The 18,003-nt window shown below is 33.9% G+C and overlaps 1 protein-coding gene across 3 annotated transcripts in view; it reads right to left on the bottom strand.

The window, feature by feature from the left end:
* NALCN (sodium leak channel, non-selective) overlaps nt 1-18,003 on the bottom strand; it is a 263,458-nt gene that overhangs the window by 107,919 nt on the left and 137,536 nt on the right. For all 3 annotated transcript variants that reach the window (XM_025045009.1, XM_006909384.3, XM_025045008.1), the window contains exon 13: nt 8,712-8,849. In XM_025045009.1, coding sequence (XP_024900777.1) covers nt 8,712-8,849 — 138 coding nt within the window. The remainder of the gene's footprint in view (nt 1-8,711; nt 8,850-18,003) is intronic.

Below are 18,003 nucleotides of genomic sequence, written 5' to 3'. Positions count from 1 at the left end.
ATTGTCAGAAAAATCTTCCTAGATGGCATGAGTGAAGACAGAACTTTAAAAGCATGCAGCTAATGAGGGACTTGGTGAGCAGTTAAGTACAGCCAGAGCATAGCTGCCAGGGAGAAGACGGGGAGGCTGGAGAGGTTAGATGGGAGTGGGCAGTTAGCCCAAGTTCCACCAAAGGAGGTTGTAATAACCATAAAGTAATGACATTAATTTCTTCTCTGTTAAATTTTTCCTTTCAGATGTTTTTTAAATGCATGTAGTTATTTTGAACTAGATAATTGAAAAGGTAACTAGATAGTGTAAAGTGAAGTTTGATAAAAGGTTATTAAATATATAACATTTTGTTAACTTTTTTAAAAAAGTACATTTTATATATTTTTCTTAGAGAAAAGAGAAAAAAATTTACCCTCACAGCAGAATGACAGATAGATGTAGGATGCCAGCTGCATTTTTTCCTTTTCATGCAGATAAAAAATTGATTTTCATAGTAAAGAGGAGTAAAGGCTCAAAATGGAAAAGCTTTGGCTTTATTAGGAAAAATGCTGAAGGGGCTTTGCGGTTAGAACGCCCTGGGCTTACAGAATTAAGATAAACCCTTGGGAGGGGTTTTGGCAACAAATCTAAGAATAATATAAGGGGAAGTTTAAACTTTTTAAATCATGTCAAACCGAAGTTCATTCAAATACCTTTGAATGTTTAGGCATCACTGCTAAGTTAACAGGACAACATGATGACAAAAACAGAAACTGTATTTAAAAATATATGTGGATCTTGAGTTTCCTCCTGAAACTGTTTGGACATGGACTTTTAGCTTGATCTTTGTCTCCATGTTCCTAAGTGTAGGGCACTGAGGTGACTAAAGTCTGGTTTTGACCATCTCTTTGGAATGGAAATAAAAGATGCAGGAGAGGCAGGGTTGGTCTGTAGCTTATCATGAAGAGGTGAGAATTACTTTGTAGTTCTTTTCTCAGACTCTAATAAGTTGGCAATAACCACTGTGATAAAGAAATTGAAATGAAGGGAGGGTAGCAGCTTGATTTCCATCATTTTTAATTTACACTGTCAATGAGACATATCATTTTCCCACAAACCCAGTGCTGTGTGGAATTGGACTGAGGGCACAGGCTGACTTGGGTGTCCGCCACTTTCCAATACATGGCCTTGAAAGTCATGGGCGTGGGGGACAAATCTTTTCCCTGAAAGCAAGAACATTCCTTAATTCTCTGTGTTTTGTTTTGTTTTGTTTTTTTTTCATTTGTTTGTTCTGTTATTATAGAAAGCTGAGGTAAGGCTCATTAATAATTTGAACCCATTACACTGATGTCTGAATCTTATTTTCAGTCAATGTTTACCTACTCCAAGTGCCACATGTGCTGTGCCAAAAGATTTCCCATAGTCATTAAATGTGATTCACAGATTTATATTAAAATGTTATTATGATAATAAAGAATTTTTACAGGGACTTGCCATTTTGAATCAAAGAGCTTCATCATTTGCATGAAACACTTAACTTTTATACTTTGCCAGTTCTAAATTATGCAACCAACCTACTCTGCTTTATTTTTTAATATTTAGATTTATATAATATTTAAATTTATAATATGGCATGGAATACTATATCACTATTTTTTTAATGATGTAATTTCAGGAGAATAAAGATTAATGATATATTCCTTTATTTCCTCTTGAGCTTTTTAAAAGCATGTGTGGTATATACTTTCAACACAGTAGTATTTCATTCGTGTAATGTTTTAAAAAAAGAAATTCATATATATTTTCATGCATTGGCTACTTGCCACTTTTAACAGGTTTATAACATTCCATTATATGAATATGCAACATCAGTATGTTATATCATGTAATATACAACTGATGTAATATATTCACTTCCTTATTTTATGATCAATGTTGAAACATTATGAATCGCCGATGTCAATAAAAAAGTGGAGAATAACTATTAAAAATTTCCAGGTATCTAATTTTTTATTTTCCTCAGGTTATAATGCCCATTCTCAAGATATTTTTAGCATTGACAATGCATTCAGTGTGGAAAATGCCACATACCAGGTCTCTGGAAGCCTGGCAAGTCTCCTTAGGATTTTATGAATTACATAGCAACATATTGGTGGAATGTTGACCTTCTAGTTAGTGGACTTCAAAGCATCCTTTTCAAGGTTCAATAATAGGTGTTCAGCTACTATAAATCTTTATGACTAACTATTCCTCCCTCCCCTTATGTGGTCCTGAAAAAGCCAGATTCACTTGAGCCAAGGGTTCACTAGGTACTCACCATATTTTAAGTTTTATACATTTAATGACAGGCAGTTAAAACTTATTTTCTTTCCTTTACTCACAATATATTTCAGCAAAATTCAGTGAACTACAGAAGCAATTATATTCCTCAGTAACATCATTTCCTCCAATTCTGTTGTGAAATGACCATTCTTTACAACACAGTAGGGTTCTCATTCTCTACAACTTACTTATAGGTTATCATGATTAACATTGCTGAAAGTTATGGTTTGTTTTTATAAGAAGGTGGCCTTACCATTTTAGAATGGGTTTCCTTGCTTGATAATTTCTGTCTCCATACCTGCATATCATTTGCATTCTCTAACTCTGCATATAGTCACACCCTCACCTTACACATCTTTCCCTTTTCATTTTCATTTCTTTTCTAAAGTTTACTTTTACTATTTTCCTTTTTTATAAAGCTTAAAGATAACCCTCTAGCTGAAATATCAACTTTAATCTTATTTCTTTCTCTACTAAAAACTTTATTAATAATTTCTATTTTAAAAAAATTATTTCCAAGTATACAATAGAAGCACAGCAAGACTCTGGTCAACACCCCACAATCTTGTGTTTTTCTTTTACTTCTAACCATTTATAGTCACACTATCCTAAGCCTCCTTGCAAGCTGTAGTTGTAAACAATCTCATTTTTATATAGGTCAACAAAAAGTCAAATGTAATCAGAGCAATGTAAAATGGGAAATAGTCACACAGATGCACTTTAAATGAATTCTATAAAATCGAATTATTTAATTTACACTTTGGAATGCCCATTTTTGTAAGCAAAATATGACTATTCTCAGAAAGCTGTCACTACAGAAGTAAAATCAAGAGATTGCTGTGTTAATTTAAGTACTTCAAAGGTAACAAAAAGATTATCCACAATGAACACTTAATTACATTTTCTCTTTTTCAGTATTCATGTCACCGGGCTTTCTTTTGAAATAATAACAAAAGGAAAAACACAGAAAAAATAAAATCTTTCAACTGGTTAAATCTTTCACAGTCCTTAACCCCCAACTCATTGGCAAAAATGGGGGAAAAGATGAATTTCGCAAGCATTCCGCAAATTGCAATCAGTCAGGACAGAAATACAGAACACATACCTGTCAGTGAGAAGGATATTTTAAAGTGATAATAGATAATGGTTATGAATATGCATTTGCTGTACACTTAAACTTGATTTTCATTGTGAGCTGAACAAATTGGTGCCCTCGGGGGGCCTGCCTTTTTTTTTTTTTTTTTTTTTTTATTTTATTACAGAACAAACTGCAATGAAACATTTTTCTTTTCTTTTTTCTTGCTACTTGGCACATGCCTGTCCGTGAGAAGACTAAATCAGGAACTCACCAGGTTGTGTGGCACCACTGGCCAGCATGGATAAAAAAACAATCAGAGTTTGTATATTTATGGGGACTTTTTTTTCCATTTAGGTGAAAATGCTTTGTAGTATTTTATAAAAAGAAACATATAATTTAACAAAAATGCTCATTTTAAGGTAAGTTCAAGTCTAAAAACAAGCTTATGGAATAAGCTTGTTTAACTTATAAATGTTCCGTTTTTTTTTAACAAGCTTATTACTTCCACGCACATATTTATAAGTTGGTCCACAAACTATCTCTGGCTTGCTTTACTGCCAATATTTTAAATACTATTTCAAATATGATCGGGCTGCAAAGACTGGGAAGCAGATGTTTATTACGGGTGCGCTGATCACATAGCAAGTGATAGCATACACTCATAGCTCTTTTAACAGTTGTACCATTGGGCCTTGAATCACAGGTTTTATATGTTTGTTGCTTTGTTTGTTTGTGTTTTCTAGTCCTATTTCTGTCTAATTGTAGGACAGAGATTAAGCTCCTCCCCACTCTGGTCGGGATGTAGGTTAGTACTTTACGCATAGTAGTTGAGATTCAGTAAAATGGTGCTGAATTAAATTGAGCTAACTTAATAGAGCCCATTATAGTGACGGTCAGTCTGAGGATAAACAAGAAAAGAAAAACAATTGCTGATCATGCTTTAAGTAAAATCTCCAGTGATCTGGGGAAGTGACTTCAGTCTCCAGATATTTTGAGTAGAAGAGAAGTAACACTCTCAGTTTTAAGGAGCGTTCTCCTTAACTGGATTAATTAGTTCTCATTAAAGAAATGTATAAATTTAAAAATCTGAATAGTTGACCTTTTTTTGCTTTAGGTCTCATATCAGAAAAATCAACTAAATATCTCAAAGTTTTAAAAATTTCACATAAATGTGATTGAGAAAAATCAGTTTGAGTTTTATTTAAACAGTGTATTCTATCTAACTCATAGCATATATGAACAGTAAATTGAGATGATGTAAGGCAAAAATTTAAAACAATTAGAAGATAGAGAATATTTTTATTACTTCAGGGTGAGAAAGAATTTCTATGCATGAGTCCAAAATAAATATTGACCATATAAGTGAAAAACTGATAGTTTTGACCATGTCAAAATATAATGTGACAAGATATCACAGGCAAATTGAATAACAAAATACTGCCTAAGAGAAGACGTTTATGTAGTAGTCAAGGGGTTAATATCTAGAATATATGTATCACTTTAACAAATGAATTTTAAAAAGACAAACTAGACTTTAGAAAAATAGGTAAAGCATATGATCGGGCGAGTCACAAAGAAGATGGCCAATAAACATATAAAGAAGTACTCCCTAATTTATTAATAATTATGAAAATGCAAAAATGCAAGTTAAGGCAAAGTGATACCACCATTCAACTCATAATATTGTTAAAATCTTAAAAGTATAACAATATCAACCATAGATAAGACTGTAAGAACACAGAGATTCTCAACCACTGTACTTGGGAGGGTAAATTAGTGCTGCTGGCCTGCAGAGCAGCAGCCCATAAATGAAAGGTTCAGATGGTAAATATTTTAGGTTTTGAGGGCCAAGAGGCAACATCTTACACAATCATTTAAAAATGCACAAACCAGCCCTAGCTCACAAGCTATGTAAATAAAGCCTGTGGACTAGATCAGGAATGTAGGTGCTACATTTGACCAGTATCTAGGCTCCTGGATACATCCTAGAGAAACTCTCACACAAGCGGACACAATGTACAAACATATTAGTTGTAACATTTTAAGAGTAAAACATTGGAAAACAACCTAAATATCCACTAGAAAAGGAACTGATAAACAAATATGGCATATTCAGTCATATTTCATAGATTCATGATTATGTATACTAATGACCTAATGAGTTTTATGTGTATATTAAGATAAAAATATTTCAAAACAATATTTGGTGAAAAACAACTGAGCATATATGTAGAGTCTGATACCATTTATTCTGAAAATTGCTGCAACTATTGATTTGTAAAAAGGGAAACACATGATCAAATATAAGTTGGCCTCAGCGTGGTGTGAGGTCATAAAAATGAGAGAAAAGTACATTCCAGACATGCGTCCCAGGGATGGTCATCTGCACTGGAGCAGTGCTTCTCAAACCAAAAAATTAAGATTAATGTTAAAAATTAATGGCATAAAGTGTTTGTAGATGATCGCCTTAAATTAAAACACTATATATTTTTAATAGATACATATATGTGTATGGGAAACTACTATATCGCATTGATTTTAACATGTACATTTACTTTCACATTTTAACAACTCTGAAATTGAGATGCACCTTATCATCTATGTGTATAGTTGTTGGTTTTTTGTTGTTGTTGTTGTTAATGTTACACAAAATAAGAGTCATTATAGTTGGGAGTATGTTAAATTTAGTGAAATATGATTAAAACTGGAAGATGGATTCATATCAAATTCGTCAGTCACGGTCTGGAGAAGAGGTGTAGAGAAAGGAGAAGAAGGGGGAGAGGAACTTGATCCAAGAAGAATCATGAATGATACTTCGAACTGATCAATAATACTTTACACCCATAAATTAAAAAACATCTGAACTAACATAACATTTAGCATTTATTAATATACAGCTTTAAATGCACACACCATCTTACTTAAACTTAAAGGAACTCGGTGTTGGTGATAGCTATGATCATTCTTATTTCATGGCTAAACATGCCCTCAAACATACAAGCTCAATTCGCACGGAGAAGGCAAACATGGGCACTAGGTGTGGGGCATTATTATCCTCAATTTCAGATGTAGGCATCAGGGAAGTTGTCTAGTTATTCCAAAGTCACACATCTAGTGGCCATTGGAGCTACAACCTGAATCTGGATTTCGAACTCCAAGTCCACACTCTTGTACTCTACCATATTTACCAGATTGCTCTCATTGACATTTCAATTCTCAAATTCTAAAAACTACTTTTTGAAAATCACAATAAAAATTATCCTAAGTATTTTGAGCATATACTTAAATCAGTAGTATGAAGGGATGAAATTAGATATAGGTTTTCAAGTTGCGCTCTGTGGATTCCTAAGGGCTCACTCAGGTGAACCTCAGGAATCCCTGGACATTCTCTGGTGTTCCACAATCATTGCCATGTTTTTAGTCCAACAAGGAAAGTTTAGACTGCCCGAGAAGTCTGTGTACCAGATTTAAATACTAGTTCACTAAATCAGCAATCCCTGTAGAAGTTCACTTGAAAAAAAATCATGTTGCTAAATAATTTACTAGGCTAGATAGTTTTTCTTTCTGCTTTCATAACATGTGAATCTCCAACTTAAGGATCAAGGCTATATCCAAGCATAAAAAATCTGCAATGAGGATAGTGAACAATTACATTGTTTTTAATAGAAAAACAATTAGATTATTCCCATACATCCATGATTTCAATCATATCTATCCTGCATTTAACCCATGATCAATATTCTCCAAGCTATTCCATAGTTTTTAAAGGAACTTAAACACAGAGTAGGTGCCTAATAAACATTAGTTAAATTCATGAGTGAGTTAGTGAGTGAATGAATGATGAATGAATGAATGACAAACACAGATTTAAAGGTTCCAGAAGGGAGGATGCAAAGACCTCAGGGCCAAGTGTCCTGTAAACACCAGCATAGTCAGATTTGGCTCTGGAAGCCACGCCTCCATTCCCACTACTCCATGTTCTTTCCTTTTATGAATATTTTTAGTCACCCATATAAAAAATGCCAAAACTATTTCTTTGTGATTTTATCATTTGAACCCAAGACTTTACACCATGAAACAATGTATCTCAATATCCTTTTTGATGAACATGTCTTAGTTTTGAAGGCTTTTGCCTAAAGCAAATGCAACCTCTAATTTAACATCTAGTTTCTCAAGTACTTATTTGATTCATAAATATTTAGAATCGGAAGGAACATTAGAGCTCAAATGTAATTTGTTTTATTTTAGTGACCCTTGCACAGGGGTTTGATTTGATGTAGACATTTTCAGTAACAGTAAGCTTCATAGTCTAGGGAAGCAGCCATAAGCATTTGCAAGACCACAGGCTTTGAGACCAGGCAGACCTGGGAACGTTCTGGATGACATTGTCACACTCTATATGACTTTGGGCAAATTACTCAACTCCTCTGAGTCTCAGTTTCATCATCTGTAAAGTGAGAATATCACCTAACTCAGTTGTTCCTAATATTAGGAATAAAACTATAAAACATTTTGCCTCTCAATAAGAGTAGCAGTTGTTTTTATTTCATGTGTTCCCAATAAAGGGTAATATTTTGGGTCCTTAACTTGGAACTTTTAACATAAGAGTAGAGCTTAAGTTTGCTTCTTAAATGTGCACAAATTTATTACATAGAGATGCACATTTGACATTAGAAAAATCGGAGAATTACATCCCTTATGATGTCACAGGCTACATTTCATGTTTTTTTTCCTTTCTTTTTAATAGAAATACATTGAAAAGTCCGTGTGACTGTCAATTTTTCAGTTTTTATCGTGCTTTTACAATACTTGCAGCTATGTGTTTTATTATTCCCCGCCCCCATGTGTTTCTTTCAGTCACACATAGCACAAAAACACTGAGCTGATTTCTAATTAATTGACTGCACTCTGAGGTCTCCATCTTCTATCTTCAGTTTAAATACAGACGAGAAGAGGATAAAGCAAAACTGAAGACGGCGTCTCTACCTGATTAAAAAAATAATGTCGTCTGGTTTGATCCTTAGATCATCTAGGGTGTGAATGCCTACAGATAGTTAAATCAGTATGCAAATGTGAGATTTCTATTTTGTTTTGTCTTGTTTTACCCTCATGCAAACACATCCGTACCTTAGGAAGACAACGTTTTACTCTTATCTGAAATCTAGTTCTTCGAGGAGTTCTTTGATTCATATAAATTTAGAAGGAAGCAACCTCATCTAACCAGACTACTCTACATTGGTACTGTGACCTTCATTCTGGAATTGCAAATAGGCCAAAAATCTGCTGATGCTCATCCCATTATGAATTCTGAGATATAATTGAAAAAAAGTGCTAAACTCACCAGAGTGGCAAAGAGATGATAAAGAATGAAGTAGATGGCAACCACAGGTGCCCACATGTGTCCCACAGCATTTAGAGTTTGGTCCATTACGTCTACCCATCCTTCCTGGGTAAGGATCTGGAACATGGACATAAATGCCTACAGAGGAAAATGATGAAGGCATTAAACACTAGCTTAAGGCTTACATGCAATTTAAAATTAGTACATGGTTTTGAGGACTTGGATTTCAATATTATTGATTTTTATCCGATTGATTAGGGAAGAACAGCCTTAATTCAACAGACGTGAAAGAGCTGAGAACTAAAGATCTTAAAAGCCTGATATTTGACTATTCAGTATGGAAAATGAAAATAATTGCTCTGAATTAAAATTAGCCTTGTCAGTAGTAAATATTTTTGAGCAAATTAGAAAAAAAATTCAGGACCTTTGCTTATTTGCCTTTTTCTTCCGCCTCTAAGTAAGCTAACTATTTAACATTTCCAACAGATTACTGTACTTTTTTCCTGCTAAGCACAACTTATTTTTATAATGAATGACATTTAATTGTCTAAAGGCATATGATAATAATAACCTTAATTTTACTTATATAGTACTCATCTATCAAATTTATTATATTGAAAACATTAGACTCATTAAAAAATAAATATTTTTAGATGATATTGCCATGCTGAGCAACTTAATAAAGACAAATACATTTTTCATAATTCTTTTATTTTCAAGGCACAGAGTCAAGACCATGGATGAAGCCAAAACTAAAAAATATAGAGCATTCCAACAAAAGCCAGCCAAGCTCGGCAAAGATCTTTGGTTAGTTCTATTCTTACATGTTTTTCTTATTAATTATAAGATTATATATGCCTCTCTGACTTATGTATTCTATATACCTTAGTGGTCAATAAATGTTCCTTAATGAGAATTTACGACGCTGTCTAGGGGAAATTGACAATTGGAATCTAGCAACTTTTAAAAAATGTCTTCAGGTCTTAGTACATTAAATTGAATTCTCAGGTATTGGGATTTTAAGAAATAAAGTCCAGTACAATACAAAGATGGACTGAGCCCAAGATAAAAGCTCTGTTACACTGATTAGGATCTTAGAACCAAAAGGGATCTGAAAGATAATCTAATCTGACTCTTTCCTTTTGAAGACAAGGAATATGAGGCTTAAGGATGATAGGTGATTAGCCCCAAATCACTCTATTAATTTGTGGTATAAATAGAAGTATTACTCAGGCATTATGACTCTAAAGTAAGTACTTCTCCAAGTATTGCTTCCTGTGTTCAGTGAAGTCTTGAATCTACTATTCCTTCTTGAGTTAATTTTTCTATAATCTCATTATCCTACAAAGTGTTTATAAAAGTATGAAATACATTGCTATTGACACTTGAACTCAGCATCACCAAGGACAAAATAATACTTCCCTTGCCAGGGTGCTTAAGAAAATATTAGCTTTAACTCATCATGAAAATGCTTCAGAGAATTTTCAACACATCATTTAACTTCGTAGGTGTGCCAGGACCTATCATTGAGGGCAATTATTTTTTCCCTGTATTTTTTTTTTCTGTTGAATATTTATTACCTCCAAAGGCAAGGAACAAAAGTTCCAAAGATGACTCACATAAAACACACACACACACACACACACACACACACAGAGACTGCTATATTTTCTTCAATGGAGATGTCACCAATGTGAAACTGTGTGCATCCTAAAGGCTCAACAACAATATGGAAAGAGTCAAAACACCTACCAGTATAAAAGGAATTTCACTGGACATGAATTTCTTTCTCCAAAAGTAACAAAAAAGCTTGTGATTAAGCCCAATAGATTTATTTTTGGTACTTAAAAACTAAAAATTCAGGTGTACCTTTCAGCTGCCTTGGGCACAAACCAATTTAATTTGTTTTCATCTACTGCATTAGCTTTCATGAACACTCAAGCTATTATGCATTCACTAAACACTCAGGAATGAGGTGCTATGGGACTGTAACCTGTTGCTGTGAGATAAGCAGTGTGGGCAAGAACATTAGGGTTATCTTCTACTCTTTTCGGAGTCTCAGAAGAAAAAAAAAAAAATCTCATATCTGCAGAGCTTAGCCTCCTGAAAGTTCATATTGTGAAATGCTGTGAATTATATTTGAGAGCAAAACTTTCTGTTACAATGTGACTGGTGTGTTTATAGCTGCTTACCAATGGAAGATAGTGCCATGAAATACTTCTATTATAGGCTGAAAATTGATTTATGTCCTGCATGAAGGGTGCCTTATCAGTTTTGCTGAGATTTTATCCAGAAATTTAAACCCAAGTGATAGTTTGAGGTTGTGAATCAAGGACACTTTCTGACTTATATTATCTGCAAGATCTGTGTTACTTGAAGAATCTGCTTAGTTTATTTATTCAAACAGGATTATTAGTGTTACTGAAGGTTGGAAGTGTTGAGGATTGAGATGAGGAAGACACAGTTTGTTTTCTTAAGAAATTTATAATCAAGAGTGGAAGAAAAAAAATGAACATGACAAGCTCTAAGAAGAGAAAATATGAAAAATATGGCATATAAGAGAAATATAGTAAAGCCACCAAGAAGCTTTAGAAGGACTGAGGTATTCCTCTTAGGTAAGTCAAGACAGGCTTGGGAAAATGATAGAAGTTGACTTTCATGATGACAATGAGTAGGATCTAAATGGTGGAGAAGAAAGCGAAAAACAAAGGCCTAGAGGAAGCTGTTTTTTTTTTTTTTAACTACTTTTTCCTTTGTTATGACATTTTCCTATCCTGTGAACTTTTCCCCTCTTTATAAATTGAGAAAACTAATCTTGTATCTGTCATATACATATATATGTTTAAATTTTATTTTATTATTAGTTTCAAGTATACAGTACATTGGTTAGACGTTTATGTAGTTTATAAATTGATCCCCTCATCGTTCTTTCTCTCCTCTGCTTCTCCACCTAGCCATTACATTAATGCTAACTGCATTCCCTATGCTGTTCTCCCCACCCCTGTGACGATCTATCAACTACTAATTTGTACTTCTTTAACCTTTCGTCTTGTTCTCTCAACCCTTCAACCCCCCTTCCCTCTGGTGGTCACCAGACTGTCCTCTATATTTGTGAGTCTGTTTTCGATTAGTTTGTTCTTTTTGTTTCTTAAATTCTGCATATAAGTGAAATCACATGGTATTTATCTTTCTCTGACTGACTTATTTCACTCAGCACAATAACCTCTAGGTCCATTCATGTCATTGCAAATGGTAGGATTTCATTTTTTTAAATGGCTGAGTAATATTCCATTGTATTTAATGTATTTTTTTCTTATCCATTTAAAGTATTTTTGCAAACACATATTTTAAATTTCTAAGTGACCTAATTTGCCATTCCTTTTATTTAAGATGTTTTTATTTTGTTTAAAAAGACTTTTCTCACTGTAAGATTAGAAAAAAATGTACCCATACTTTTATGCAGAGTTTTACTCTTTCTTTATTTCATTATGTTTAACATGTTGAACCAGAAATCACTATTCAAATCAGTTTAAATTTGGAATTTATTTTGGTATAAGAAATAAGAGAGAAACTAATCTTATTTTTTTTAGGTGATTAGTTAATTCAGTACAATTTAATTGAAAAATCTATCTTTTCTTTATTAAATTGAAATATCCCTTTTATATATTAAATGGTCATATGCTTTCAGTTATATCTCCAGACTTTCTATTCTTTTCTATCAATTTCATTTCCAAATTGCATAAAATTGTACATTTTAATAACTGGTAAGGTTACTAGCCCCTCCTCATAACTATTTGTTCTCAGAATTCTATTATTTATTTTTATATTAAATTTTCCTAAACATCCTCTTATTTTATACAATGAGATCACAATAATTTAAGAAAAAATTGATACTGTTCTCAGTTTATCCTCCAATCTAGAAGAAAGGCATATCATTCCAATTATTGTCTTTTTTTATGATTTCGAACAAAGACTTCTTATAGTTTCTGCTCATTTCTTGTTAAGCTCATTCTTTGGATTAGTTTTTAAAATTTTAATCATGGCAATATGACGTAATTAAAATATTACGTAGTAAAGAAACCTGATGATGGGTTTCTTAATGAATAGTAAACAACAGCCATATGCCGAAATATCTCAGTCCCACTTCCCAGACGCCACCATTTTTAACCATTTGTGTTTTCATTTCTGGTGGTGCTATCCATACCCCTATTCAATATTCCTTGACTTATCCACTTTAGACATAGACTTCTGCTATAATATGTGAAGATTTAGTTCAGGTAACATCACTTCCCACTTCTCTTGACCACCCCCACATTTTGTACATAAATTCCTATTTCTTGTTCCACCTAACTCTAACAGAATTACTTCCCATCTCTCTGTATAAGATGAAGGGGTCAGCATTGCTGCTCATCCTACTACCTTCCTCTTCTCTCACTTCCATCTTTGGTCATGCATTCACTTAATATCCTCAAGATCAACAATATTCGCCTTTAGTTTTTCAGTCACAGTTGGGTCTTCCAAGCTTGTCAGTATGTTGATAATCAACAGATTGATAGTCGATATGTTGATTATGAAAATATTGTTCACTGTTTTGCCTTGTATCTTTCTAAGATAACATTTCTCCCGCAGTATACCAATACTACAACATGTATAGTACTAGAAAGTAAATGTTTAAGGTTAAATGGAGTCCTCTTTCTTATTTTCCACTAACTGCTTTGAATCTGGCTTAATTTAATAGTTTATTTGAACCATCCTTTTCTTATACGATTTTTAAGTTTTGTTTGGTTTCTGCTATTTTCTGATTTTCACATGTCTTATTGGGAAAAGAAATATATGCTTTCTTCCACCTTGAATAGCTCCCATATTCTCACACATTTTACCTATTGTTTGGAATAAATTCCAACCTACTCTCCTACAAATGTTCTTGGAGCCTTCAGTTATCCAGAAACCATCTGAGTTTTACTCTCATAGATATTTTTCTTGGAGTCTTCATACTACCTATTTTAATGTGGACTAATTACTTTCTAGGCCTACTCCACACTTATCAAAATCTTTATTTTTGACTTTCTTATTTACATCTTTTATTTTCTCCACAGTAATGTCAGAAAATGACTCAAGATCTCATTTCCAGTAATTAGAGTCCTGTGTTAATATGTCAACTAGGCTTTCTTTTCTTCTGCTTGGGGTCTCTATTTTTTTTTATTTCAGTTTGAAGAGAAGAGGATTAGCTGAGGCTATGGGAAGTTATACTTGAAATATCAGGTTTCAGACATTTCTTCAGTTCATGTAGTTTCCGGAAATTTTGGCTGCTGCCAGAGCCAATCAGTCCCAGGTGTCCCCTCCTCCAGTTCACTGGCTTCTCTTCAGACATCATTCTCATGCCATTGAGGGCAAAGACAGATTGATTCTGCTGGTTTTGGTCCTCAGTGTTTAGGAAGAGGATGACTGGGGCTCTCCTTTTCCATCTTCCCTGAGGCCTCCTGTCCCCTCATGGCTTTTCTTTTCTCTTCATACTTTCATTATGCTAATTTTTGTTTATTACAGGAAATAATTAATTTTCAGAAATTATGATTATCTTGCTTTCACTCTCAAGCTTTCTTCCCAGCTGTAAAATAAAGATGGTGAGATGTAGTAATTTATCTTGCCTCTAGTAAAATGGGCTGGAACAAGTGACTTCCATACTGAGGAGTTCCCATTGTCTTTTTCTAGGACTCTGCATAATCCTCGCAGCCTGAGTTTCCTCGGATTGAGGGATATGACTACATGCTTCATGATTAGTCTTTCTAGTCTAATTTTTTCTCAATTTCTTTTTCAGGAAGACAGACTTAAGGCATGATATGGATTGTTCACTGGGCCTCTCTCCCTCTCTTTCCTGGTAGCTACTGTTGAAAGATAGTGATATGAAATTGTGGGCCCTCCTTGTGTGGTTATTGCTAGTGAAACTTTTACAGGCTGCAAATGAATTGTTTTACTAATTTCTTTAGGTTTTAGGGACAGATTTCACTATTTTCTACATTTTTCTCTGTAATTTCACTGTATTTTGCTACTTTACCTCTCAAGTCCAAACCTATAGATATAAATAGGAGTAAACAAATTTGTTTACAAGTGCTTTTCCTTTTTTGTTTCTAATGACATGATCACATATTAAATATCAATATACAGGTCACACCCTGTCCAAACCACAGGTGCTTGGCTGCTGTTAACTGAATCAAGGATGAGTAGTTAACCTGAGAATGGGTCAGTTGCATATGAAGCGATCTGGAGTAAGCAACTCTATCCCACCAGGGAAGCACTAAATTAATCAAAAACATTTCTAACGAATTTAAAATAGAAGCTGCAACAAAAAAATCGCATTGTTAGCAATAGGATCTGGAGGTGAATAATGGAGATTGGCTATGTAGTTGAGTAGAAGCAATGGAGGACTAAGTACAAAGTCAGAGTTATAAGCACATTGATATTCTAAGGAAGCAAAATCACTGAATGTACAAAAGTTACATGGGAAAGAAAATGCATTGAATAAAGATATCGTAAGTGATGTTTACTGAATGGAGAAGGAAGGCTTTGAAAATCATAAGCTTGGTGAGTACCATATCCCTTGGGTATGTGGGAGCAAAACAAAGGGTAAGAACCAGAGTAGAGAGTAAAAGCTCTCAAGACGAGAATGTGAGAACATGAGCTGTTACAGGAGAAAACATATCTAAAAGCAGAAAACCAGGGTCTTTGGGTAACTGAAAGGGCCTGAGCACTGCAGTACAGAGCCACAGAGTTCATCGCTAACCCTTCTCAGCCTTTGCTAGTTTCTCTTCAATTTCCTGATCTTTCTTGTCTCTCAGCACTTATTAACTAGTCGATCTCATCCACTCTACTGCCTTTAAGTACCATCTATATACTGATGATACCCACATTTGTATGTCTAGCCCCATACAAATGTCCAGAATCAACTCCACATCTCCACTTGGATGTCTAACAGGAATCTAAAGTATTGCATGTCACATTTAAACCTTTCACACCCCACTCCCCAAATCTGTTCTTCCTGTACTTCTTCTCACCTTCCCTGGTTGAGATGGTATCCCATGGTCCATCAATTCAGTTACATTTTTCTCAGTTCTTCAAACTCCATTTCTCTGTCCAATTTGCCAGACTCTCAGGAAAAATGCCAACTCCCAGGTGAATCTAATTCTCCATGGCTGCACCTACCCATCCAGCTGCATTGTGGAGAAAGTTACATTACGGAGAAATGGGCTCCATTTCACTATGGCCTCCAAAGGGAGGCCATCTGGCAAACCTCTTTGTTGTCTTCGGTGAATGCAATAACAACCACATGCTTTTCAAAACTTCTAACTTTGGCCTCCTCATCTATACTCTCACTCTCAAGAGATGACTTTCCTAAAAGAAACAGCTGTAGGAGATTGAGGTTGTTTGAGATTGAGGTTGAATGACTCTCTTTGAGTTGTAGGGTGGAGAGTTAAAGAACCAAGCCTTCAGTTCTGCCGTCACAAGGTTGAGTTTAGAATGAAATTGCTGACTGGCTTAGTGGCTCTAGATAAAACACCTAACTTTGATGAAGATGACACCAATCTTTCTCAAATGTGTGATCATATCATCACGTTCTGAAGACTATTTTGAGAATTAAAATAAATAAAATATGTGTGAGTACTCTGTAAACATTAAAGCACTATACATAATATTTTTCATAATAATTTCAAAAATCTGTCTTAAAGTAATTGTCCCAAGAGAAAACAATGTTTATTACACTAGTTAAAATTTTAGAATTCCTATGTATTTTTTATGATAATACTTTTTATGTCAAATACAGTGATTCCATTTTTATAAAGCAAAAAATTAAATAGAATAAATCATTTATATTTTTAAGAAGATAGTTTCTTTAGATACATGATCTTGAAAGTGTGATGGTGTTTTTAATGGCATCATTTTATTTTATCTTTGAACTAAATGATTCCTAAGATATCTTCTAGCTATAAGTGTCTGCTATTCTATGATCTATTATTGATTGGTACTGGCAGCGAACTGGAAACTGTTTTTATATGATTTACTTTTCAGTCCATTTTCCCAGACTAAATTTACCTATAACATTATAGAAAAAGGCTATAGTGAATGTTTTGTTACTAATAGATATGCTATATTGCCTTTATAGTGTTTTGGTACTGTCAACTCATCAGTGTATTCATTTAATAAACAGCAAAAATTATAACGATAGCAAGTGGACTGAAAACAAGGAGCTAAGCAAATTAGGTACTGAGCTTTGTCTTAGTCATTATGCATACTGGGATCTTAAAACACAATGGAACACTGACTGAGTTTGTTGTAGGGCCCTGACCTGGAGAGGTTAGCTATTAGTGACTTAAGAGTTTTTGGTGCCATAAATGTTTCTCTCTCTATATGAACTCTTAGAATTTGAGATCTATTGAAATCAGTTACCTTTGTAGTTAATAAGTGAAATATTTAAAATGTTAATCTCTGTAAAATGATTATTCTGTGCCTTATTCCTTGTGGTTTAGAAAGAAATAAAGCTGAAACTGGCAGTTTCAATTAATTCTGTGACTGCCTTTTATGTTGGCAAGAAAAGCCAAACAGTTCTTTGCTTTTTTTCCGAAATGAACCCATATTATTTGCTTTCGTAATTTCTAAAATATGCTTGTTGCCAAGCATTCCATTTAAAGAAATAAAAAAAAAAAAAAAGAAGGGGGAAAAGCCTGTTTATTGGTCAAATTTCAGACCACTGTGAAAAGTCTTACTGAATCTTGATTAATGTAATTGTCCTTAAATGTCAAAATGAGCTTAAATGTAATTAGAAGCAAAGCAGACATCAAAACATTATGCCTATTCCAGCCACAAATTACTTTAAGTAGAGTCTACACTTAAACATAATTTCAAGAGTAAAAGGAAAGATGGCAGAAGCTCATTTACAAAAACCAGTGAATCTTTTTCTAGTTTTGAAGATGTGTGTAGGAGTATCTGATTGTCTTTTCTTTTAAATGTTAGCCATTCTTCATTGACTTTTACATATAACACCATAAATGACAATGTAGACAAAATCATAGATTAGTACAGTATCCTAAAATATCTTTCAGAGTAAGATTAAATGATAAGGCACACTGAGCCATGACTAGCATTTATTTGGTGCTTTAGCTCCAAGGCAGTTAATTGTCCATTATTTAGAATATTATTAGCAATAACCCTTGGAATTAGTTACTGTATGTATTGTAGCCCTTATTATAGATGGGGAACTGAAGTGCAGAGGCCCTAAATTATTAACCTAGGCCTGCAAGTA

Source organism: Pteropus alecto, unplaced genomic scaffold (genome assembly GCF_000325575.1).
Source record: "Pteropus alecto unplaced genomic scaffold, ASM32557v1 scaffold13, whole genome shotgun sequence".
NCBI lineage: Eukaryota > Metazoa > Chordata > Mammalia > Chiroptera > Pteropodidae > Pteropus > Pteropus alecto.
This window is presented reverse-complemented; position numbering and strand designations above follow the sequence as displayed.